Below are 27,090 nucleotides of genomic sequence, written 5' to 3' on the forward strand. Positions count from 1 at the left end.
CGTGGCTTTATGAGACGCAGACTAGGTGAACGGATGATCTCCGCATGTGTGGTTCCCACCGTGAAGCATGGAGGAGGTGGTGTGATGGTGCTTTGCTGGTGACACTGTCATGATTTATTTAGAATTCAAGGCACACTGAACCAGCATGGCTACCACAGCATTCTGCAGCGATACGCCATCCCATCTCGTTTGCACTTAGTGGGACTATCATTTGTTTTTCAACAGGACAATGACCCAACACACCTCCAGGCTGTGTAAGGGCTATTTGACCAAGAAGGAGAGTGATTGAGAGCTGCATCAGATGACCTGGCCTCCACAATCACCCGACCCTCAACCCAATTGAGATGGTTTGGGATGAGTTGGACCGCTGAGGAAAAGCAGCCAACAAGTGCTCCGCATGTGGGAACTCCTTCAAGACTGTTGGAAAAGCATTCCTCATGAAGCTGGTTGAGAGAATGCCAAGAATGTGCAAAGCTGTCATCAAGGCAAAGGGTGGCTACTTTAAAGAATCTAAAATATATTTTGATATATTTTACACTTTTTTTTAACTACATGATTCCATACGTGTTATATCATATTTTTGATGTCTTCACTATTATTCTACAATGTAGAAAATAGTAAAAATAAAGAAAAACCCTTGAATGAGTAGGTGTGTCCAAACTTTTGACTATATACACACACACACACGACCGATTGGGTGAGAACCCAAACTTTCTAAGGTACAGTAGAGCACATTATCCTGCACACACACACAGTACACATATATACACACACATTATTTCATAGATGTGTCACTTCTTTTTGGCTATCATTCAATGGACCTTGTGTGTGTGAATTGTAAATGCCTGTACCTCAAAACAGAAGAGCTGGGGAAGTGTATTTGGTCAGATCTCTTAGGTAGAGTACAGGCATAAGGTACAAGGTCTATTGGCCACAAAGTGTGTATTTATATGTGTGTGTGTTTGTATGTGACTGACATCCTCGCGCTCCCGGCTTCGCTACAAGATGTCTTATGTATCTCTCTGTGTGTGTACGTACGTGTGTTCATACATCCTGCTCACCCTCTCGAATACTCAAGGACATCTCATCCATCTCTGCCATTATCTCTTCTCCCTCCCTTCCTTCCTTCCTACGTCTCCTTCTTTCCCTCTCCTTGCCCTCTACTCTCTTTACAGTCCGTGGGCGTGGGTGTACTACTCTTGAGGAAGTCAGACCTCAGCAGGCGGTAGAAGAGCACTATATTCATGGCAGTCATAATGGCTAGCCCTACACTCCCCGCTGTGTAGCTGAACAGGGGGATGTTGTCCCGGTTCAGGACCAGCCAGCGGGTCATCCAGGCCAGGGTGTTGATCCGGAACACCACATAGGTACCTGGAATAATATGTTGTTCGTCATTATCAGCACTAAGAACAGAGATCCTATTAAATTACACAGAACAGAGATCCTATTAAATGACACATGTATTTCTATATGTAATTCTATGGGGCTAACAATTGTATAATCTACTTACTACAGTGCTTTATGACAGTTGAAAGGTCATGTAACCAAACCACTTAATGGCAACACCTCATGATGTGAAGTTATAGATAATAAATGTCTAGCACAAGCTAGCTGTTCATAAAAAATATCCTTTCATCATTGAAACCTTATGAACGTGACAGTACCTAGGTTGACCATGCTGTTGATGCGGTAGAGGTCGCCCTCTGCTAGGCTGGCCATGCGTAAGATCTGCCGCAGGTGGAGGAACACAGAGTTGATCTCAACCAGGAGGGCCACCACAGCAAAGCCCACGTAGCGACCGGTCAGGACGGTGATGCCGAAACAGCTGATCACCTAGGAGGAAGAGAGAGAGAGAGAGAGAGAGAGAGAGAGCGAGAGAGGGAGAATGAGAGAAAGTTAGACACCAAGTGGCAGTGATTTAGTCAAATTCCTAAACCTAGAGTTTGACTTAAGTCCTAAGTCCCTAGCTTTCGAGTCCAGGTCTGAGTCAACTCACGAGTCCTAACATAACAAACAACCTACTCATCTACCCAGAAGTCACATGGTTAACCATCATCTCATGAGGTAGTGGTGGGATGACTGGGATCTCATGACTTAGGTCATGTCCACCATATTAGCCACGGTGCAAAACGCACCACATCCTGTGACCATCTGACTCAAAGCACTACAGACTTTTTTTGTATTTATGATAAACATTGTATTATTTCCAGGAAAATTTCATGCAGTTAGATTATCATAACAAGCCTTTGTTTGTTTTTCATTTATTTGCTTGTCAGATACATGCCTTTGAATGTCAAACACTGACTACTCTTTACTTAATTACATTGAGGAAGGTCATTATGCTTATGAAACATCTGCAAGGTCATGGTTATGAAATGAAAGTCTGAGGTTACAGCGTATCAGACAGTCTTTGTAGTAGCGTACTAGAATCAATAGGTGGCACCCAATGCCAGTCTACAATAGAGCCACTACAGAATGTGTACATACTGCTCTGTTATACAATAACTTCAGGGAAATATTTTTGAATAATCTTTTATTAGACTGCAGCTGCCTTTACAACGTCTGTATTGTGTTGTGTGTCAGAGTTAGATCAGTAAATCTCACATCCATCTTAGTTACTGTAGCAGACTGGAGGGCAGATTTATGTTTTCCCCAAAATATCCCATTGAGAACAGCAATGCCCTAGTAGTCCAATGACCCCTGTCCACACTGTTACTAACCCGAACCTTTCTCAAAACTCCTGTCACTACTCTCAATTCAAACCACTGAATTACTCAGTCTGTCTCCCAAATGGCACCCTATTCCAAATATAGTGCACTGTGTGTGTGTGCACAAAAGTAGCAAACTACATAGGGAATAGGGTGCCATTTGAAATGCAGCTTTAATTCTGGGAAGCTGTAGACCATGTTACATAGCAGTTACTGGCACACCAATGTAGTGATGTAAAGCACAAAATCTCTTGTTAGGACACTCAAACATCCTCAATGGCTCAGTTGTGCAACTGAGCTTAACAATTAGGCAGGACCCAATGGAAGGGCTTTCAGTGTGTGTATGTGTGTGGCCCCAGGGGTGAGGCTGGAGTCAACAGACGAGGTGCCGTCCCTAAACTGACAAATGGTGATGGGATAAACAGCAGCACACACACTGAGGTCTAGTCTAAAGGTCAGCACACACACTGGCTAGTGGCTACCCCCTAAAGAGGAATAAAAAGACAGAAAGAGACACTTACATGTAGCAACTCAGGTCCAAGCATGTCTGAATAATAAAACCTATTTAGCCAGACTACCAGTAGGCCAGCACTGACGTGAGACACAGCATTATGTCCTATCTCCTGCTGCAGGTTGTGTGTATGTGTGTGTATATATAGAGGCCCTAATCCCATGCTGCTCTTAGCCAATAAGGTGTGTGTGACTCTTTCCCCAGGGAGAGAGAAGTCCCAGGTAAACACCCCAGTCTTTCATACATACACACTCACACTAAACTTCAACCTGTCTTATCGTTCCTCCAGGTCACACATCTCCTCCCGGACACTCAAAACAGGAACTGTGGAGGTCAAATAAAAGCCTTATAAAATGCTCTGATAAGAGACCTCATGGCCAGGATTCTGTTTACATGATTATCTATCACCTTGTAGCTCTCTCTGTGACGTCTTGTATGAGTGCTGTATGGTCTCTCAACGTTGATCCTTGGCACTCACTGTGTAGGCTGGTTCTCACTTCAGCTGAACATCAAGACAGACACGTACTAACTGTATGTATTAAGAATAAGTGCTTGGTTAATTAGAACAAACATTTTTGAATCACTTATTTCAGAAATACTGTTTGATATTCAGAATCCATTTTGGTTACTTATCTGTGATACTTCAAATAGTAGAATTTGACCATGGATTATTGGTTGAAATAAAAAGCCTGCATACATAATGATTCCTGATGACCCTGGGACAATAGACTTAGCAGACTCATTGGAGATCCTACTATGTGTGTTTATGTCTGCTTGTATGGCCATGGCTTCCTCGATGATGTTTGAGGAGCGTCGTTAGTGAGAGGTATCTTCAGTAGAGACACTGATTGTAGTTTCCTCCCTGTCCTTGGGAAGGGAGTGGGTAATCAGAGCCATGTATATAATGACTGACTGTAATCATTGATAGAAGTGGGTGAGGAGGCACTCACTTAATAACCCCTTACACAAGCTCTACACTACAAAACCTTTATTCCCTACTATGATCCAGCGAAGCAGTCAGGCCATAATCAGGAGATGGTAGCCTCAAATCGCCACTGAGAGAGACAGGGGGACGTCACTTGCCCCAAGCTCAGGCACGTGGCTCTTTTTGTGGGGTATAATTAGGACCAGAGACCATAGCATAGGTCCTGGCTGGGTCCTGTCAGTTAACCAAATTAAATCAAACCATGAAAGGGGATGAACCCCAAAACCTTGCCCGACAGTGAGCCCCCCTGGCTGGGGTTGAAGCTACTGTAATCCTCTCTCCCCTGTATCAGACAGACAGATAAGACAGCCCTGGACCATCAGAATGATTCAGCATTAGCAGGCTATCCCCTGCTAAGCCAGGGTCAGGCTTGGCAGCGAGCTGCTGGTAGCCTATTAACAGTGCCACAGACAGAGACACATAGTGGATATACACAGGGCCAGGAGGATGAGACTGCTGGCAGGGGACCCAGTCTGTGACAGCATGGATGGGAAAGTGGGCACGGTGAGGTTAGCCTTGCTCTTACACTATGTGCTGCTGTGTCATGTTCAGTAGGGTACAACGTAGCAAAACGTTTTGAAATGGAAAGCAAAAATCAGCAGTAGAACCCTAGTTTCAAAGCATTTTCTCTCGTTTTGTGTATATTGAACTGGTTGGGGGTAAAGGAGAAAGGGTGAAAACAGCTTGTGTTTGCGTGTGTTTCCTTAACCACAGTGAAGAATGGCAGATAAGGGAAAGATAGATCAAAGATGGCCGATATTGTTAAGAAAGACCCAAGGTGGCACACAGCACTGGCAGAGCGACAATGGCAGAGGATAAAAACAAAAGTGGCCTAGATACTCAATTTCTAGGAATAACAGATAATTGGCTTGGGTGTTGATAAGCATTTAGATGCAACTTCATCCTACTAAGATTTGTAGAGTCATGGGCAAGATGGCAGAAAAAGATAAGGCAGCAGAAAAAACAAAAATGTCAGCCTGGTGGGAATGGAACGGAGTCAGTCCATCTGTAGAGCATTGACCTCACTCTGAGCCCCGAGAGGTTAACGCACCTCAAACCAAACCTGTTCCCCTGGTTACAGATGAAAAAAAAAGGCCTCCAGAGTGAATCTTGGTAGCCTGAGCAGCCTGTTCTGCAGGTGATGAAATGAAGACAGTACACACACACACACCACCTAGAAGGCGGAGACAGAACAGGGATCGAGAGACTGATAAACAGCTTCTATCTCCAAGCCATCAGACTGTTAATCAGTCATCACTAGCCGGCCTCCGCCCAGTACCCTGCCCTGAACTTTAGACACTGTTACTAGCCGGCTATGACCCGGTTACTCAACCCTGCACCTTAGAGACTGCTGGCCTATGTACAGTTGAAGTCGGAAGTTTACATACACTTAGGTTGGAGTCATTAAAACTCGTTTTTCAACCACTCTACACATTTCTTGTTAACAAACTATAGTTTTGGCAATGCGGTTAGGACATCTACTTTGTGGATGACACAAGTCATTTTTCCAATAATTGTTTACAGACAGATTATTTCACAAATAATTCACTGTATCATAATTCCAGTGGGTCAGAAGTTTACATACATGAGGTTCACTGTGCCTTTAAACAGCTTGGAAAATTCCAGAAAATGATGTCATGACTTTAGAAGCTTCTGATAGGCTAATTGACATAATTTGAGTCAATTGGAGGTGTACCTGTGGATGTATTTCAAGGCCTACCTTCAAACCCAGTGCCTCTTTGCTTGACATCATGGGAAAATCTAAAGAAATCAGCCAAGACCTCCACAAGTCTGGTTCATCCTTGGGAGAAATCTCCAAATGCCTGAAGGTACCACGCTCATCTGTACAAACAATAGTACGCAAGTATAAACACCATGGGACCACGCAGCAGTCATAGCGCTCAGGAAGGAGACGCGTTCTGTCTCCTGGAGATGAATGTACTTTGGTGTGAAAAGTGCAAATCAATCAGACTTTTTCTATTGTGTTATTGACTGTATGTTTGTTTATTCCATGTGTAACTCTGTGTTGTTGTTTGTGTCGCACTGCTTTGCCTTATCTTGGCCAGGTCGAAGTTGTAAATTAGAACTTGTTCTCAACTGGCCTACCTGGTTAAATAAAGGTGAAATAAAAAAATATATAAAATATATAAATATACAGTGTGTGCAAATGTTGTAAGGAGGTAATGCAATAAACAGGCCATAGTTGAAGTAATTACAATTTAGCAAGTTAACACTGGAGTGATAGATGTGCAGATGATGATGTGCAAGTAGAAATATTGGTGTGCAAAAAAGTAAATAAAAACAATATGGGGATGAGGGAAGGTAGTTGGATGGGCTATTTACAGATGGGCTGTGTGCAGCTGCAGCGATCGGTAATCTGCTCAGATAGCTGATGCTTAAAGTTAGTGAGGGAGAGATGTCTCCAACTTCAGCGATTTTTGCAATTCATTCCAGTCATTGGCAGCAGAGAACTGGAAGGAAAGGCGGCCAGAGCAGGTGTGGGCTTTGGGGATGACCAGTGAGATATACCTGCTGGAGGGCGTGCTATGGGTGTTGTTATGGTGACCAGTGAGCTGAGATAAGCTGGAGCTTTACTTAGCAAAGACTTATCGATGACCTGGAGCCAGTGGGTCTGGTGACGAATATGTAGTGAGGGCCAGTCAACGAGAGCATACAGGTTGCAGTGGTGGGTGGTATATGGGGCTTTGGTGACAAAACGGATGGCACTGTGATAGCAAACTGGATGCAGTCTGAGTAGAGTGTTGGAGGCTATTTTGTAAATGACATCGCCGAAGTCGAGGATCGGTAGAATAGTTAGTTCTACGAGGGTATATTTGGCAGCATGAGTGAAGGAGGCTTTGTTGCGAAATAGGAAGCCGATTCTAGATTTAATTTTGGATTGGAGATGTTTAATATGAGACTGGAAGGAGAGTTTACAGTCTAGCCAGACACCTTGGTATTTGTAGTTGTCCACATATTCAAAGTCAGAACCTCCCAGAGTAGTGATGCTAGTCGGGCGGGTGGGTGTGGGCAGCAATCGGTTGAAAAGCATGCATTTAGTTTTACTAGTGTTTAAGAGCAGTTGGAAGCCACAGAAGGAGTGCTGTATGGCATTGAAGCTCGTTTGGAGGTTTGTTAACACAGTGTCCAAAGAAGGGCCAGAAGTATACAGAATGGTGTCTTCTGCGTAGATGTGGATCAAGGAATCACCCGCAGCAAGAGTGACATTGTTGATATATACAGAGAAAAGAGTCGGACCAAGAATTGAACCCTATGGTACCCCCATAGAGACTGCCAGAGGTCCGGACCCTTGAATGAGTAGGTGTCCAAACTTTTGACTGGTACTGTATGTAACAGTCCAAGTTGGTGTTGGGGTGTGTATATATGACCGATGGGGTTAAAACCCAGACTTTCTAAGGGACAGTAGAGCACATTAGCCCGCTAAGCTGAAGTCTAGGCATTCACTTAGGGAGCCAATGCAACTAAATTAGGTCTCTGGCAAGTGTACTCATCATGCGAGCGTGGTTACCCAAAGACCTACAGTTGAAGTCAGAAGTGTACATACACCTTAGCCAAATACATTTTTTTTTAAATATTTAAAAAAAAAAAAGTGTTATCCCCTTTTCTCCCCAATTTTCGTGGTATCCAATCGCTAGTAATTACTATCTTGTCTCATCGCTACAACTCCCGTACGGGCTCGGGAGAGACGAAGGTCGAAAGCCACGCGTCCTCCGAAGCACAACCCAACCAAGCCGCACTGCTTCTTAACACAGCGCGCCTCCAACCCGGAAGCCAGCCGCACCAATGTGTCGGAGGAAACACCGTGCACCTGGCCCCCTTGGTTAGCGCGCACTGCGCCCGGCCCGCCACAGGAGTCGCTGGAGCGCGATGAGACAAGGATATCCCTACCGGCCAAACCCTCCCTAACCCGGACGACGCTAGCCCAATTGTGCGTCGCCCCACAGACCTCCCGGTCGCGGCCGGCTGCGACAGAGCCTGGGCGCGAACCCAGAGACTCTGGTGGCGCAGCTAGCACTGCGATGCAGTGCCCTAGACCACTGCGCCACCCGGGAGGCCCTAGCCAAATACATTTAAACTCAGTTTTTCACAATTCCTGACATTTAATCTGAGTAAACATTCCCTGTCTTAGGTCAGTTAGGACCACCACTTTATTTTAAGAATGTGAAATGTCAGAATAATAGTAGAGAGAATGATTTATTTCAGCTTTTATTTCTTTCATCACATTCCCAGTGGGTCAGAAGTTTACATACACTCAATTACTATTTGGTAGCATTGCCTTTAAATTGTTTAACTTGCGTCAAACGTTTTGGGGAGCCTTCCACAAGCTTCCCACAATAAGTTGGGTGAATTTTGGACCATTCCTCCTGACAGAGCTGGTGTAACTGAGTCAGATATGTAGGCCTCCTTGCTCGCACATGCTTTTTCAGTTCTGCCCACAAATTTTCTATAGGATTGAGGTCAGGGCTTTGTGCTGGCCACTCCAATACCTTGACTTTGTTGTCCTTAAGCCACTTTGCCACAACTTTCGGAAGTATGCTTGGGGTCATTGTCCATTTGGAAGACCCATTTGCGACCAAGCTTTAACTTCCTGACTGATGTCTTGAGATGTTGCTTCAATATATCCACATCATTTTCCAGCCTCATGATGCCATCTATTTTGTGAAGCGCACCAGACCCTCCTGCAGCAAAGCACCCCCACAACATGATGCTGCCACCCCTGTGCTTCACGGTTGGGATGGTGTTCTTTGGCTTGCAAGCCTCCCCCTTTTTCCTCCAAACATAACGATGGTCATTTTGGCCAAACAGTTCTATTTTTGTTTCATCAGACCAGAGGCCATTTCTCCAAAGAGTACGATCTTTGTCCCCATGTGCAGTTGCAAACCGTAGTCTGGCTTTTTTATGGCGGTTTTGGAGCAGTGGCTTCTTCCTTGCTGAGCGGCCTTTCAGGTTGTGTCGATATAGGACTCGTTTTACTGTGGATATAAACACTTTCGTATCTCTTTCCTCCAGCATCTTCACAAGGTCCTTTGCTGTTGTTCTGGGATTGATTTGTACTTTTTGCACCAAGTGAATTATAAAAGTGAAATAATCTGTCAGTAAACAATTGTTGGAAAAATTACTTGTGTCATGTACACAGTAGATGTCTTAACCGACTTGCCAAAACTATAGTTTGTTAACAAGAAATTTGTGGAGTGGTTGAAAAACATGTTTAAATGACTCCAACCTAAGTGTATGTAAACTTCCGACTTCAACGGTGTTACACTAGCGTGCCTGGGGGTTAATTTCCTTAAGGGGATGTCAGGCAGGATAGGAACCTGATGAGGAAGGCTGGCTGGAAAAGGTAAACAGTCAGATTCTGATATGTCTTAATTTCTTGTTGTTTCTTTATTTGTTTTACTTTTGGATTATGTGTGTGTTGTTATTGTATTGCTAGATATTGCTGCATTGTTGGAGAGATAACATCTTCAAAACTGTGCAGGCGACCAATACATTTTGATTTCTTTTGACAAATACCCCCCCACGCCAAATTGTGTGTGTCTCATCTCAGTGCCGAGTGAAAGGTGAAGGTAAACAGCATTTGTGATGGCCAGTCCTCAATGCAGCGCAGTATGTGTAATGTAAACATGGGGGGATATTACAATATCCCCAGTGGGGGATATTGTAAGGGAAGGGAAAATGGGCTAGGGAAGTCTATGGTAAGGAACTAAATGGGAAAGCCTATGGAAACCATCCTGTCTTGTATAAAGCAGGGCCAGGGTGTGGTTCAGGAGAGGACGTTTTATGTACAGTATGTAAGTGTAGCGAGGGGTCAAAGTCTACACGTAAAAAATATGTGTATGAACCATCATGTTCACACAAACCCCCCACCCCCCCACATGAACACAAACCCCCCACCCCCCCACATGAACACAAACCCCCCACCCCCACGTTACAGAAAACAACCCACATCCGCAGTAGTAGATACTGTGATGACCCTTCTAGGGCTGATCAGGGTTAATGCCACGGTGAACGAATGACGATAGATTTAGAAAGAAAAAAAAACATTGTGTGTATGCTGGGCATCCACGGTTAGTAATGGTAAACTACAAAAAAAGTTGTGTTTTCATCATGAAATGTGTTTCGAAAGGTCGCTGTGACATTCATACTCAAGTCACTAGTCCTCACTAGTGGTTGCCAGGTGATAGGTGTGGAAGTGTCAATTGGTTTTGGTGACTCACCTCACCTAACTTTCTCCTAGATGTTGATTAGTATAGAAGCTACTTCAAAAACAATGTACCTACACTACTCAGTGACCACTTGGCTGTATATGTACACTACAGACTACTGTCAGTGTAACAATACATTTATCCTATGAATACTTGTGCTTTACATTTTGAGCAAATTCAAATGTTTCCATAACTACCCAGCATACATTTAAATGGTGTGTTTTTTGAACTACTGTAACTGAGCTAAATATAGGAATTTCCCTATACACATGTTGGAATCTGGGATTGTCTTTTGAGTACATCCTCTCCTCCCAAGACTGCACACACTCCATAGTTGCTGGAAAACCGTAGACATAAATGCTTTGGAATTCACAGCTATCCTTCTGGCTGGCAGCCAAGTCTCTCTCTCTCCCGCTCCCTCTAAATAAAATACAATTTAATTGGTCACATACGTGTTTAGCAGATGTTATTGTGGGTGTAGCAAAATTCTTGTGTTTCTAGCTCTGACTGTGCAGTAATATCTAACAAGAAATATCTAACAATTTCACAACATATACCCAATACACACAAATCTAACTAAAGGAATGGAATTAGGAATATATAAATATATGGACGAGCAATGTCAGAGCGGCATAGACTAAGATACAGTAGAATAGTATAGAATACAGTAATACATATGAGATGAATAATGCAAGCTATGTAAACATTATTAAAGTGACTAGTGTTCCATTTATTAAAGTGGCCAGTGATTTCAAGTCTATGTATATTGGCAGCAGCCGCTATGTGCTAGTGATGGCTATTTAACAGTCTGATGGCCTTGAGACTGAAAAACAGCTTCTCTCTCGGTCCCAGCTTTGATGCACCCGTACTGACCTCGCCTTCTGGATGATAGGCAGTGGCTCGGGTGGTTGTTGTCCCTGATGATCTTTTTGGCCTTCCTATGACATCGGGTGCTGTAGGTGTCCTGGAGGGCAGGTAGTTTGCCCCCGATGGTGTGTGGGCAGACCGCACCACCCTCTGGAGAGCCCTGCTTCCTCCTATAGCGTCACCTTGACTACAGTATGAAGTCACTAAAGACCAACTCCCTCATTCTGTTCTCCCTGGGCCTGGCTCTCTGTTTTCTGAACGTAGCGGATTCCTTGAAGAACCACATTCCTGGTTGCCATGCCAACATCTCACAACAGTCACTCTGTTTAAGCACATCTGGATTTCCTGCCCAACCTCTTAGCAACAGAATAATGTTTATGACAATGTGGGTTCTTCCTGACAATGTGGACACTTCATAACAATGTAGGGACGTTATGACTTCGCAGAGATTCTTATTGTCAGGCCCTAGGCACAATAATTATGTTTCTGTCCAATACCAGTGTATAACAAAATGTTAAAAAGTTTACTGTTGAGGTATTTATTTATTTAACTAGGCAAGTAATTTAAGAACAAATTCTTATTTTCAATGACGGCCTAGGAACAGTGGGTTAACTGCCTTGTTCAGGGGCAGAACGACAGATCTTTACCTCGTCAGCTTGGGGATTCCATCTTGCAACCTTTCGGTTACTAGTCCAACGCTCTAACCACTAGGCTACCTGCCAGAAGATTTACTAGCACTTTGAGAATTTTACTCATCTGCCCTGCATGTTTTTTCGTTGACTGGTTTCTAGTTAAGAGGCTGGTTCAATCTATGTGTGGATATTGGATGAGAGGGGTCTTAGATAGGCTGGTATCATTGGATGAGTAGTTTACTGTATGGAACGACACTGAGGAATGGAAACAAAACGTTTTACAAAAGAAGAACACTGGACCTAGATGAAAACATGCACATAACTAACTACAGATCCCCATCGGTCTGTTGCAATGAGAAGGGGCAGAGGCTGTCTTGAGTGAGTGGATTTGGGGTGGATGGGGTGCTGTTTTGACTGTTTGGGTGTATGGGATATGGGGGTGGAGATCTGGGCTGAGCGTGTGTGAGAGGGGGTTCATGTGGAGACCAGATTTCTTCTGTCTGGAAACACATGCTGAGGAGAGAGGCAGAGGGGTTTCCCTCCTCCAAAGAGATGTCGGCTGCAAAACACACCACAACTCTCCCGCCAAGAATCTATAGACACATTCTCTGCCTCACCCCACTTTCCCTTTCCTCTCCTTCACACTCAATCTCTCACTCAATCACATTATCCTTCTCTATTGTACTTCACAGTAGGTGGTGTGGGCTTGGGAGAATGGCAGCCCAACTCAAAGTTGGTGTTCTCACTTTGGTAATTGTAAGTTCTAATAACATCCATGGAGTGATAGGGCTAAAACACATGAGGTTATAGCTCATAGCTCTAGGTTTAGGCGACATGTTGAAAGAACTGAAACTTGCGCAAAAATAAATAGAAAGCGATACTCCTTCTGCCTCCTCAACCCACAGAGTAGAACCCTGGCCAAAAGAGGAATGTCTGTGGAGCACATGAAGATCTCTGGAATATTTATTTGGCAAATACATTCAGCAGCCTGCTATACAAATGAAACTGCTCCTACTGACATTGCTTCTTCAAGTCCAGGGACATTTTAGTGGTTTGTGAAAAGCAAACCACAATTTCACAAACCACATATTACAGAAAATGATGTTCATGAATTTACTTCCAAAGCAAATTCGAAATTATAACTCAACATGCTTTTTTTTGCTTTTAGAGTACACTTAAGAGAGAGTAGGGATGAGAATGTTCAATAACTTTGGAATGAAGAAGCAGAATGCATGGCATGTACTACAGCTTTGGCGGCTGCTGTACTAAGGCTATATTAGGTGGCGAGTCAGTGGAATCTGACAGAACGAGGGGACATGGACAAAGACTGGTCTGCAGGAGCGGGAATATCAGGGTCTTTTGAGAAGAAGCTGGGGGGAGAGAAAGCGAGAGGACAGGAGATGAAAGGAGAAGAGAAGATGGCAGGCAGTAGGGGCATATTTGGAAAGTATTCAGACCCCTTCCCTTTCTCCACTTTGTTACATTACAGCCTTATTCTAAAATGTATTAAATAAAACAAATTCTCATCAATCTACACACAATACCCCATAATGGCAAAGAGAAAAAAATGTTTTTTAGACATTTTTATAAATGTATTAAACCTAAAACCCAGAAAAATCAGATTTACATAAATATTCAGAACCTTTGCTATGAGACTCAAAATTGAGCTCAGGTGCATCCTGTTTCCATTGATCATCCTTGAGATGTTTCTCCAAATTGAATGGATATGATTTGGAAAGACACACACCTGTCTACATAAGGTCCCACAGTTGACAGTGTATGTCAGAGCAAAAACCAAGCCATGAGGTTAAATTAATTGTCGGAAGGGTACCTGGGGAAGGGTACCAAAGAATTTCTGCAGCAATGAAGGTCCCCATGAACACAGTGGCCTACATCATTCTTAAATGGAAGAAGTTTGGAACCACCAAGACCCTTCCTAGAGCTGGCCGCCCGGCCAAACTGAGCAATCGGGGGAGAAGGGCCTTGGTCAAGGAGGTGACCAAGAACCTGATGCTCACTCTGACAGAGCTCCAGAGTTCCTCTGTGGAGATGGGAGAATCTTCCATAAGGACAACCATCTCTGCAGCACTCCACCAATTAGGCCTTTATGGTAGAGTGGCCAGACGGAAGACATTCCTCAGTAAAAAGAACATTACAGCCCGCTTGGAGTTTGCCAAAAGGCTCCTAAAGGAGCCTAACTTCCTATTGAAGTCTTTTAACCGAATGCCAAGTGTCACATATGGAGGAAACCAGACACCATCCCTACAGTGAAGCATGGTGGTTGCAGCATCATGCTGTGGGGATGTTTTTCAGCAGCAGGAACTGCGAGACTAGTCAGGATCGAGGGAAAGATGAACAGAGCAAAGTACAGAGAGATCCTTGATGAAAACCTACTCTAGAGCACTCAGGACCTCAGATCCTAAGCACACAGCCAAGACAACGCAGGAGTGGCTTCGGGACAAGTCTCTGTATGTCCTTGAGTGGCCCAGCCAGAGCCTTCAGGAGAGACCTGAAAATAGTTGTGCAGCGACGCTCCCCCTCCAACCTGACAGAGCATGAGAGGATCTGCAAAGAAGAATGGGACAAACTCCCCAAATACAGGTATGCCAAGCTTGTAACGTCATACCCAAGAAGACTCGAGGGTGTAAACGTTGCCAAAGGTCCTGCAACAAAGTACTGAGTAAAGGGTCTGAAAACTTATGTAAATGTAATATTTCATTTTTAATACATTTCTAAAAAACAGTTTTTGCTTTGTCATTGTGGGGTACTGTAGAAATAATCAATTTTAGAATAAGGCTGTAACAAAAAAAATTGGAAAAGGTCTAGGGGTCTAAATACTTTCGAAATGCCCTGTAGATACAGATGTAGTATGTAAGGGAATCGATGATAGTATATCTCAAAGATGGAACACAGCAGTCAAAATAACAGTTTGAGAGTAGCGCATGACACTCGCTTCCCTACCAGCACTAAGCACTACTAATAAGCAAACTCAATAATACGTAACGAGACAGGGATGAAAGCAATTTGTGTTGGAGGGAAACAGCAAACACTGTTGAAACCTTCAAAAACATCTCAGTCAGAGAGCGGTTGAATTAAGAGCGCAGCTATAGCGACTGCAATTAGAAAAGCAACTAGAGTCAAATTACATCTCCCCTGCTGACCTAAACATCTTAAATGAACTGCATTAGGCTCAATTCCATTTTCTAAATGCTTCTTTCATTAACTTCTGCAGCAGTGGTCTAGTATCTACTCACCCTCGTTCATAGCAACCTCAATATTTCCAACTGTCATGGCCAACTGGGGCAGCCTACATACAAGGAGGAGAGGGGAGCTTTTTACGGTAAATGTTTCCTTGTTTTTCCATGAACCCAGTCAAAGGCAGTGGCAACTCCAAAAATGTTTTTTTTTTTTTTTTTCACCTTTATTTAACCAGGTAGGCCAGTTGAGAACAAGTTCTCATTTACAACTGCAACCTGGCCAAGATAAAGCAAAGCAGTGTGACACAAACAACAACACAGAGTTACACATGGAATAAACAAACATACAGTCAATAATACAATAGAGAAAGTCTATATACATTGTGTGCAAATGAGGTAGGATAAGGGGGGTGAGGCAATAAATAGGCCAAAGTGGCGAAATTATTACAGTATGGCAAATTAAACACTGGGGTGATAGATGTGCAGAAGATGAGGGTGCAAGTAGTGGTACTTGTGTGCAAAGGAGCAAAATAAATAAAATAAATAACAATATGGTGATGAGGTAGTTGGATGGGCTATTTACAGATGGGCTATGTACAGGTGCAGTAATCTGTGAGCTGCTCTGACAGCTGGTGCTTAAAGCTAGTGAGGGAGATATGAGTCTCCAGCTTCAGTGATTTTTGCAGTTTGTTCCAGTCATTGGCAGCAGAGAACTGGAAGGAAAGGCGGCCGAAGGAGGAATTGGCTTTGGGGGTGACCAGTGAGATATACCTGCTGGAGCGCGTGCTGCGGGTGGGTGCTGCTATGGTGACTAGTGAGCTGAGATAAAGCGGTGCTTTACCTAGCAACGACTTATAGATGACCTGGAGCCAGTGGGTTTGGCGACGGATATGAAGCGAGGGCCAGCCAACGAGAGCATACAGGTCGCAGTGGTGGGTAGTATATGGGGCTTTGGTGACAAAACGGATGGTACTGTGATAGACTGCATCCAATTTGCTGAGTAGAGTGTTGGAGGCTATTTTGTAAATGACATCGCCGAAGTCAAGGATCGGTATGATAGTCAGTTTTACTAGGGTATGTTTGGCAGCATGAGTGAAGGAGGCTTTGTTGCGAAATAGGAAGCCGATTCTAGAACTAATTTTGGATTGGAGATGCTTAATGTGAGTCTGGAAGGAGAGTTTACAGTCTAACCAGACACCTAGGTATTTGTAGTTGTCCACATACTCTAAGTCAGAACCGTCCAGAGTAGTGATGCTGGACAGGTGGGTAGGTGTGGGCAGCGATCGGTTGAAGAGCATGCATTTAGTTTTGCTTGCATTTAAGAGCAGTTAGAGGCCACGGAAGGAGAGTTGTATGGCATTGAAGCTCGTCTGGAGGTTAGTTAACAGTGTCCAAAGAAGGGCCAGAAGTATACAGAATGGTGTCGTCTGCATAGAGGTGGATCAGAGACTCACCAGCAGCAAGAGCGACATCATTGATGTATACAGAGAAAAGAGTCGGCCCGAGGATTGAATCCTGTGGCACCCCCATAGAGACTGCCAGAGGTCCGGACAACAGTCCCTCCGATTTGACACACTGAACTCTGCCAAAGAAGTAGTTGGTGAACCAGGTGAGGCAGTCATTTGAGAAACCAAGGCTGTTGAGTCTGCCGATAAGAATGTGGTGATTGACAGAGTCAAAAGCCTTGGCCAGGTCGATGAATAGAGCTGCACAGTATTGTCTCTTATCGATGGCGGTTATGATATCGTTTAGGACCTTGAGCGTGGCTGAGGTGCACCCATGACCAGCTCGGAAAACCAGATTGCATAGCGGAGAAGGTACGGTGGGATTCGAAATGGTCGGTGATCTGTTTGTTAACTTGGCTTTCGAAGACCTTAGAAAGGCAGGGTAGGATAGATATAGGTCTGTAGCAGTTTGGGTCTAGAGTGTCTCCCCCTTTGAAGAGAGGGATGACCGCGGCAGCTTTCCAATCTTTGGGGATCTCAGACGATACGGAAGAGAGGTTGAACAAGCCAGTAATAGGGGTTGCAACAATTTCGGCGGATAATTTTAGGAAGAGAGAGTCCAGATTGTCTAGCCCTGCTGATTTGTAGGGGTCCAGATTTTATGCTCTTCAGAACATCAGCTATCTGGATTTGAGTGAAGGAGAAATGTGGGAGGCTTGGGCAAGTTGCAGTGAGGGGTGCCGGGCGGTTGACCGTGGTAGCCAGGTGGAAAGCATGGCCAGCCGTAGAAAAATGCTTATTGAAATTCTCAATTATGTTACTGAAACTACAGCAGAAAACCCCTTGAAACAAAAAGCACCCCTGACAACTTCTGCAAATGCAAATATGGTGCTTGTCAGAATGTCTGTTTCCAGACCCTGATATCTTCTGTTATGAATCTTCCATATGCTCTTTCATACATATGACAGTACCTCCTCAGTCAGATCTGAGTGGGGCAGTTTTGTGTTCATACGGACGCCCTATTACTGGCACAGACGGCAGGACTTCCTGTTTCCCAAAGGAATGGAGGGGTCAGGGGTTGTTTGGGGGCTATACGAGGAGTATCCGTGTTGCTCTGTGTCAAACTGCCAGTGGAGTACCCATATGTCATTGTAAGATGACTCACACCTTTCTAACACAGTGAGCTCCAATAAGAAACCCTAGTTTATGTTTTACATTGCCCAACCATTCTGCTATGATACTGTATGCCCTGATTAATACGAGCCTGGTCGACGACTACTGGAACAACTACCAAAGCTTTGCCTTATGCTAACTCTTTAGCGTCAGTCCTTAGCTTGAGTCTTTGGTGTTGTTATGTCTGCATTTCAGAGAAACCCATCTACAGCATTACAAAGTGAGTGACTAACCAAAATTACTTTCAGAGGATGAGGGGGTACGCCAAATAAAGGCTGTTTTTTCCACAGACCGTAGAAATTGTCAACAAGACCAATGAAATGCTCCATTGAGATCTCAGATTCAGAAGAAGAGTTTCTCTCCCTTTACTTCTCACAAAAAAACACAAAACAATGTTCTTATTTATCATTACTGCCAGGCCCTGACCCCATCAGTAAACCACAGGGGGAGAGGAAAAGAGAGAGTGAGAGAGAGGAGAGATAGAATAAAGAAAGACTGATAGAGACACAGGAAGAGAGCAGGAGACAGAAAGGGACCACAACACAGACAAAAAGGATGATGTGAGAGAAGGAGATAAAGTGGAAGTCTCAGTTCCTCCCAGGCCACAGTCATGGACTGTGTATTTGTCAACACTCATCCAGACCTCCTCCTCCTGTCCTGAATGGAGCTTCCAGGAATGAAGGGAGCGAAGAAGAAGAACAACAACAACACCTCAGAATGGGGGACTGACTGGCTGGCTGCTGGCCCTGGAAGAGGAGAGGATGAGAACCATAGGGTGACGTCAGGGGAGAATGAAGTCCATGGAGGGACTGAGCCAAAATACACTGGGCCACTATCCTTCCAGGGCCAGAGGCATGTGGAGCTGCCTAACAAGCTGAGCTGAATCCAGTCAGCCAGTCATTTAGTTTAGATATGGAGCTGCCTGCAGACTGAGTCCAGTCAGTCAGTCTAGATATGCAGGGCTTTCCCTGGACAGTGTTGATACATTGACGAGGAACAGCCAGCTGTGAGTCATACATACACGAGAGGCTGAGTGTGAATACTGTACTACTCACCAGCATGTGTGCGCGAGATATAGAGAAACACACACTTATAGAGGCTCACACATATAAATAGGCATGTGCCCACATACACTGGCTCAACTTCAGACGCCTATACACAAACATTAGTTATATAAGTATAATACATCTATTAGAAAAGCAGACATGGACAGACTTGACAAAATTCTACAAATTCAAATCTACACAAATCCTCTTCTAACCACCCATCTAAAAATGTACATCAACATCACAAACCGGTCCTCAAAATAAAAAGGTCTTCAAAAGCTCAGTATTGCCATGAAAATGGGTCAGGCAGAAGAGCCTTGGCATATGCCATGGTCAGTTTAGCATTTGGTTAAAGTTAGGATGGGGGAGGGCAAACTGATCCTAGATCTGTTGCCAACAGGCAACTTCATACCCTGATGCAAAGCCTCAAGCAGCATTCTACAAAGACGAGAAACCCATTCTCAAGGGAATGAGAACAACACTATGAGGTCTTTCTCAAGAACACTGGTGAACAATGAACATTTTTCTCAAAAGGACAATGATGAACAACGACTCTTCACCAGGTGCTCTCACTTGAGGCCTATTACGTAGCACTGGAGCTGTCTAGCCTTGATGGGAAAGAGAACGATAATGAGGGGTAGTTCCTAGCTAGTGTGTCTCCTGACCCCTCCTGTCTCAGCCTCCAGTATTTATGCTGCAGTAGTTTATGTGTCGGGGGGCTAGAGTCAGTCTGTTATATCTGGAGTACTTCTCCTGTCTTATCCGGTGTCCTGTGTGAATTTAAGTATGCTCTCTCTAATTCTCTCTTTCTTTCTCTCTCTTGGAGGACCTGAGCCCTAGGACCATGCCTCAGGACTACCTGGCATGACGACTCCTTGCTGTCCCCAGTCCACCTGGCCGTGCTGCTGCTCCAGTTTCAACTGTTCTGCCTGCGGCTATGGAACCCTGACCTGTTCACCAGACGTGCTACCTGTCCCAGACCTGCTGTTTTCAACTCTCTAGAGACAGCAGGAGCGGTAGAGATACTCTTAATGATCGGCTAAGAAAAGCCAACTGACATTTACTCCTGAGGTGCTGACTTGTTGCACCTTTGACAACTACTGTGATTATTATTATTTGACCATGCTGGTCATTTATGAACATTTGAACATCTTGGCCATGTTCTGTTATAATCTCTACCCGGCACAGCCAGAAGAGGACTGGCCACCCCTCAGAGCCTGGTTCCTCTCTAGGTTTCTTCCTAGGTTTTGGCCTTTCTAGGGAGTTTTTCCTAGCCACCGTGCTTCTACACCTGCATTGCTTGCTGTTTGGGGTTTTAGGCTGGGTTTCTGTACAGCACTTTGAGATATCAGCTGATGTAAGATGGGCTATATAAATAAATTTGATTTAGTGTGACCGATGGGGTTAAAACTCACTTTCTAAGGGACAGTAGAGCACATTAGCCTGCTAAGCTGAAGTCTAGGCATTCACTTAGGTTGCCAATGCAACTAATCAGGTCTCTGGCAAATGTACTCATTGTGCAAGCGTGGTTACCCAAAGACCTCTGTTACACTACCGTGCCTGGGGTTAACTTCCTCAAGGGGGATGTTAGGCAGGTTAGGAGCCTGATGAGGAAGGCTGGCTGGAAAAGGTTAACAGGAAGGTCTTCATTTTCTTGTTTTTTATTTATTGTAGTGTATTTTTATTTTTTTAATTTTTTTTCACCTTTATTTAACCAGGTAGGCTAGTTGAGAACAAGTTCTCATTTGCAACTGCGACCTGGCCAAGATAAAGCAAAGCAGTGTGACACAGACAACAACACAGAGTTACACATGGAGTAAGCCAATAACACAATAAACAAGTCAATGACACAGTAGAAAAAAGAAAGTCTATATACAGTGTGTGCAAAATGCATGAGGAGGTAGGCAATAAATAGGCCTTAGGAGCGAATAATTACAATATAGCAGATTAACACTGGAGTGATAAATGAGCAGATGATGATGTGCAAGTAGAGATACTGGTGTGCAAAAGAGCAGAAAAGTAAATAAAATAAAAACAGTATGGGGATGAGGTAGGTAGATTGGGTGGGCTATTTACAGATGGACTATGTACAGCTGCAGCGATCGGTTAGCTGCTCAGATAGTTGATGTTTAAAGTTGGTGAGGGAAATAAGTCTCCAACTTCAGCGATTTTTGCAATTTGTTACAATCACTGGCAGCAGAGAACTGGAAGGAAAGGCGGCCAAATGAGGTGTTGGCTTTGGGGATGATCAGTGAGATATACCTGCTGGAACGTGTGCTACGGGTGGGTGTTGTTATCGTGACCAGTGAACTGAGATAAGGCGGAGCTTAACCTAGCATAGACTTATAGATGACCTGGAGCCAGTGGGTCTGGCGACGAATATGTAGCGAGGGCCAGCCGACTAGAGCATACAGGTCGCAGTGGTGGGTGGTATAAGGTGATTTGGTAACAAAACGGATGGCACTGTGATAGACTGCATCCATTTTGCTGAGTAGAGTGTTGGAAGCTATTTTGTAGATGACATCGCCCAAGTCGAGGATCGGTAGGATAGTCAGTTTTACGAGGATAAGTTTGGCGGCGTGAGTGAAGGAGGCTTTGTTGCGAAATAGAAAGCCGATTCTAGATTTGATTTTGGATTGGAGATGTTTAATATGAGTCTGGAAGGAGAGTTTACAGTCTAACCAGACACCTAGGTATTTATAGTTGTCCACATATTCTAGGTCGGAACCGTCCAGGGTGGTGATGCTAGTCGGGCGGGCAGAGGCGGGCAGCGAACGGTGGAAAAGAATGCACTTGGTTTTACTTGCGTTTAAGAGCAGTTGGAGGCCACGGAAGGAGTGTTGTATGGCATTGAAGCTCGTTTGGAGGTTAGTTAGCACAGTGTCCAAGGAAGGGCCAGAAGTATACAGAATGGTGTCGTCTGCGTAGAGGTGGATCAGGGAATCGCCCGCAGCAAGAGCGACATCATTGATATATACAGAGAAAAGAGTCGGCCCGAGAATTGAACCCTGTCGTACCCCAATAGAGACTGCCAGAGGTCCGGACAACATGCCCTCCAATTTGACACACTGAACTCTGCCTGCAAAGTAGTTGGTGAACCAGGCGAGGCAGTCATTAGAAAAACCAAGGCTATTGAGTCTGCCGATAAGAATACGGTGATTGACAGAGACGAAAGCCTTGGCCAGGTCGATGAAGACGGCTGCACAGTACTGTCTTTTATTGATAGCGGTTATGATATCGTTTAGTACCTTGAGCGTGGCTGAGGTGCACCCGTGACCGGCTCGGAAGCCGGATTGCACAGCGGAGAAGGTACGGTGGGATTCGAAAATGGTCAGTGATCTGTTTATTAACTTGGCTTTCGAAGACTTTAGATAGGCAGGGCAGGATGGATATAGGTCTGTAACAGTTTGGGTCTAGGGTGTCACCCCCTTTGAAGAGGGGGATGACCGCGGCAGCTTTCCAATCTTTAGGGATCTCGGACGATACGAAAGAGAGGTTGAACAGGCTTGGTAATAGGGGTTGCAACAATGGCGGCGGATAGTTTTAGAAAGAGAGGGTCCAGATTGTCTAGCCCAGCTGATTTCTACGGGTCCAGGTTTTGCAGCTCTTTCAGAACATCTGCTGTCTGGATTTGGGTGAAGGAGAAGCTGGGGAGGCTTGGGCGAGTAGCTGCGGGGGAGGCGGGGATGTTGGCCGGGGTTGGAGTAGCCAGGAGGAAGGCATGGCCAGCCGTTGAAAAATGCTTATTGAAATTTTCGATTATCATGGATTTATCAGTGGTGACCGTGTTACCAAGCCTCAGTGCAGTGGGCAGCTGGGAGGAGGTGCTCGTTCTTCATGGACTTTACAGTCTCCCAAAACTTTTTGGAGTTAGAGCTACAGGATGCGAATTTCTGCTTGAAAAAGCTAGCCTTTGCTTTCCTGACTGATTGCGTGTATTGGTTCCTGACTTCCCTGAACAGTTGCATATCGCGGGGACTATTCGATGCTATTGCAGTCCGTCACAGGATGTTTTTGTGCTGGTCAATGGTAGTCAGGTCTGGAGTGAACCAAGGGCTATATCTGTTCTTAGTTCTGCATTTTTTGAACGGGGCATGCTTATCTAAGATGGTGAGGAAATGACCAGGCATCCTCGACTGACGGGATGAGGTCGATATCCTTCCAGGATACCCGGGCCAGGTCGATTAGAAAGGCCTGCTCGCAGAAGTGTTGTATTGTTATTGTATTGCTAGATTTTACTGCATTGTTATAGCTAGAGACATCGCAGGTGCAGCAAAATGCTTATACCAATAAAATATGATTTGAGCTCTGCTGTATGCTAACAGGGGCCAATGACTGTGGGGGTTTTGTGTGTAAAATGTGTGTGCACTGTGTGATGCTTTCACTGCTTCAGTATTCTCTGGTGGGTGTTTTAGCTAGATAATGAGGTTGAGACAGAGATTCTAGGCTATGTTTCACCTAACCGCTGATACAGGGTCAGATATTTATCAAGGTTATGGTGAGTGAGGTCAGGTAACCTGATCCTAGATCTGTGGTTGTACATAACGTGTACCTCAAACCTTGTAGATGCTACCAGGGCCACTTACCACTGTGTGATGGAATAGGAGCTCCCATGATAGGATCATCTTCTGGTTGAGCACCATATCAAGGAAGTCATAGATGAAGTAGCCTGTTGAACAAAACATGGAAAAGGCATATTCTAGCTTAGAACCAAAACAAAGGAATGGAGATTGATAGAACAAAGGTTTTTTCAGTGGAGGAGCATTTGGCATATCAAGTATATTTAGTGGGGACCCCTCTTGCCAGTCGCTTCCATGACGACACCAAGGATGGTAACCAAGATGTCAGTTAAAGAGCGCTATTTAGATCAGTCCCCTGCTATGGGTGTAACCATGGAGACGGCTTTTCAGAATGGTGGAAAAATAATGAAGCATTAAAGATAGTCGGGTGTGTGTGTATGTAGCGGAGGGGGTCCTCCTCTAGGGCAGACTAGAATTAACCCTAGTCTGTGTTCCTCCTACATATTCTATTTGACATTCAACACCAAACGGCTTCTGTAAACATTGTGATAAGACGTGTCCCTTTAGAGCATCCTCAGCTGCTATATGACAAACACATGCTGAAGAAACAACGGATGTTTACTTAACCAAATTGTCCAAGTTGAATCCCAAAAATAATTCTTACTGTGCATTGGGAATTGATTTTGACTGAATAGGATCCATATTAGATTTTAAAAGTGTCATCCATTCATCATTCCTAGACGTGTATAAAGAAAAGCCATTTTACAACCAGCGAAGACCGTCAACCTAGGTCAAGCTCTCACGTTATTGAACCATGGTGGCATGTGACCAACTGTCCACCCGTTGGCCTTCCAACAGGCTCTCTTATCATTATGACACTGACTGTGTTCCAAAAGGAATCATTGGTTCGGTCTCTCTCTGTCCCTCTCTGTGTGCCTCTGTCCCCGTCTCACACCCTGCCCCTGTCCTGCCCCAGTTTCTCACACCTTTCTGTACCACCACACGTGGCTGAAAATGTATTTAAAAAATTGTAGTGTTTAAATTCAACAGCAGCATAGCTCTACATGTTATCTCAAATGGCTGGTGACTGGAGCCAATCTCTCCCGTTCTGTGGGTTTTGGGCAGTGACTGTCCAACGACATGGTGATCAAACACAACTTGTCTATACACTGGCTGACAGCCAAACCCTGGATGTTTGGTTGAGATGAGTCTACATCAGAAAATCTTTGACAGATTACAGTTTCTCAAAACAAAAATATTCTTAAAAATGAACTTAACGACACACCCAATAGGAGAGTGGCACTTCATGATAGTGTCATGTTTGGTGTGTAACACTCCATTTACCTTTGGTCAGCCTGGGAGGGTACCTACTGCAACTGTTATGCATTCCAAAATGTCAACACCTTTGCCTTGGCCTGACATAATCAAGTCAGCCCACAGACAGAGGCCCAGACTAGTGTTTGTTTGGTCAATCAGAGCGAAAAACAAACAAAACATTTTAAATATAGCCTCTGAACATACAGTAGGTTTCTACTATGTGGCCAAGCTGCCATGTCAAAATTGCCTATAGTGAAAATACTTTGTCTTTCTAGCTTTGCATAGTGGCCTGATAGTGACGACCGTACTATAGGCTCAGTGTCACTGTCACGCCACATTGTTGTAGGCAGGTCTCAGAGGAAGCACCATCCACCATCCCTCCTCACCCGGACTCCCTTCTGTGTTACTTCTCTGTTATAGATGGCATTTGACCCGGGCAGGCTGCTGCGGCATATATCAACAGCCTACTTCTCAGGCGCTACGGCCCATTCTAGGGTCACGCAACCTACAGGGGTAGGTCCGGAGCAGTGCCTGGGACGAAGCATCATAATGCTCCCCATTGATTCTAGAATTCCGGCAACACTAACAACACTGACAGGCAGCATTCAAGGGTGGGTGGATTCTCTGGGAGAACGCTAACAATCCTTGGAATTCTAAGGGAGCCCTTGTTAGCCAGGCACAGATCCAAAACATTAACAGCTTATAGAGTGTAAATTAGCTCAATACACGAGCCAATTAGAGAGCATGAAGTCAAAATAGAGGAATTTTTATTTAAAGGGGCTGTACTGCTGGGGTTTACTTTAAGCTCCGTGTTGGACTAGTAACCGAGAGGTTGCAAGATCGAACCCCCGAGCTGACAAGGTAAAAATCTGTCATTCTGCCCCTGAACAAGGCAGTTAACCCACTGTTCCTAGGCCGTCATTGAAAATAAGAATGTGTTCTTAACTGACTTGCCTAGTTAAATAAAAATAAAGATTTTGTCCATCTAGCCGAGACTCCTAACCAAGTGAAAGCTATGGTCTGCTGTTTGACTTAATACTCCTTCTACAGACCAATTTTTGCTGTCAGACACATGAAGCGTGTTGGGGAGGTCAGTGGAGGGGTATAGGCTGACACACACACACACACACTATTGCTCTAAGTCATATGAGAGATAGACAAGGTCAGGTGGCATATTCTACCAACGGGACATTAAATACTGTAAAATCTTATGTTTCACCGAGTCGTGGCTGAACGACGACACGGCTAATATAGAGCTGGCGGGATTTTCCATGCACCGGCAGAACAGAGAAGCTACGTCTGGTAAGACGAGGGGTGGGGGTATGTGTCTTTTTGTCAATAACAGCTGGTGCGCGATGTCTAATATTAAAGAAGTCTCAAGTTATTGCTCGCCTGAGGTAGAGTACCTTATGATAAGCTGTAGACCACACTATCTACCAAGAGAATTATCATCTATATTATTCGTAGCCGTCTATTTACCGCCACAGACCGATGCTGGCACTAAGACCGCACTGTTCATTCACAACTGCATGACCAAACACGACTCCAACATCATCATTAAGTTTGCTGACGACACAACAGTGGTAGGCCTGATCACCGACAACCAACTCTAGGCCATAAGCAAACAAGAAAATGCTCATCCAGAAGTGGCACTCCTAGTGGCCGGGGACTTTAATGCAGGCAAACTTAAATCAGTTTTACAATTTTTACCAGCATGTCACATGACTGTGTGATAACGCTCTCAGTAGCCGATGTGAGCAAGATCTTTAAACAGGTCAACATTCACAAAGCCATGGAGCCAGACGGATTACCAGGACGTGCACTCAAAGCATGCGCGGACCAACTGGCAAGTGTCTTCACTGACATTTTCAAGCAGACCACCATAGTCCATTTGCCCAAGGAAGCGAAGGTAACCTGCCTAAATGATTACCGCCCCGTAGCACTCACGTTTGAAGCCATGAAGTGCTTTGAAAGGCTGGTCATGGCTCACATCAACAGCATCCTACCGGATACCCTAGACCCACGCCAATTCGCATACCTCCCCAACAGATCCACAGATGTCGCAATCTCAAACGCACTCCACACTGCCCTTTCCGACCTGGACAAAAGGTACACCTATGTGAGAATGCTGTTCATTGACTACAGCTCAGCGGTCAACACCATAGTGCTCACGAAGTTCATCATTAAGCTCAGGACCCTGGGACTAAACACCTCCCTCTGCAACTGGATCCTGGACTTCCTGACGGGCTGCCCCCAGGTGGTAAGGGTAGGCAACAACACATCTGCCACGCTGATCATCAACACTGGGGCCCCTCAGGGGTGTGTACTTAGTCCCCTCCTGTACTCCCTGTTCATCCACAACTGCATGACCAAACAACTCCAACATCATCATTAAGTTTGCTGACGACACAACAGTGGTAGGCCTGATCACCGACAACGATGAGACAGTCTATAGGGAGGAG

General features: G+C 44.7%; 1 protein-coding gene across 1 annotated transcript in view; it reads right to left on the minus strand.

Annotated features, from left to right (window-relative positions):
* Positions 1-650: 650 nt before the first annotated feature.
* Positions 651-27,090, minus strand: part of LOC120018854 (TLC domain-containing protein 2-like) — a 41,346-nt gene continuing 14,906 nt past the window's right edge. The window contains exons 3-5 of the mRNA XM_038962073.1: positions 23,378-23,460; positions 1,665-1,833; positions 651-1,371 (exon numbers count right to left, since the gene is read on the minus strand). Coding sequence (XP_038818001.1) covers positions 1,130-1,371; positions 1,665-1,833; positions 23,378-23,460 — 494 coding nt within the window. The 3' untranslated portion in view covers positions 651-1,129. The remainder of the gene's footprint in view (positions 1,372-1,664; positions 1,834-23,377; positions 23,461-27,090) is intronic.

Source organism: Salvelinus namaycush, chromosome 23 (genome assembly GCF_016432855.1).
Source record: "Salvelinus namaycush isolate Seneca chromosome 23, SaNama_1.0, whole genome shotgun sequence".
Lineage (NCBI taxonomy): Eukaryota > Metazoa > Chordata > Actinopteri > Salmoniformes > Salmonidae > Salvelinus > Salvelinus namaycush.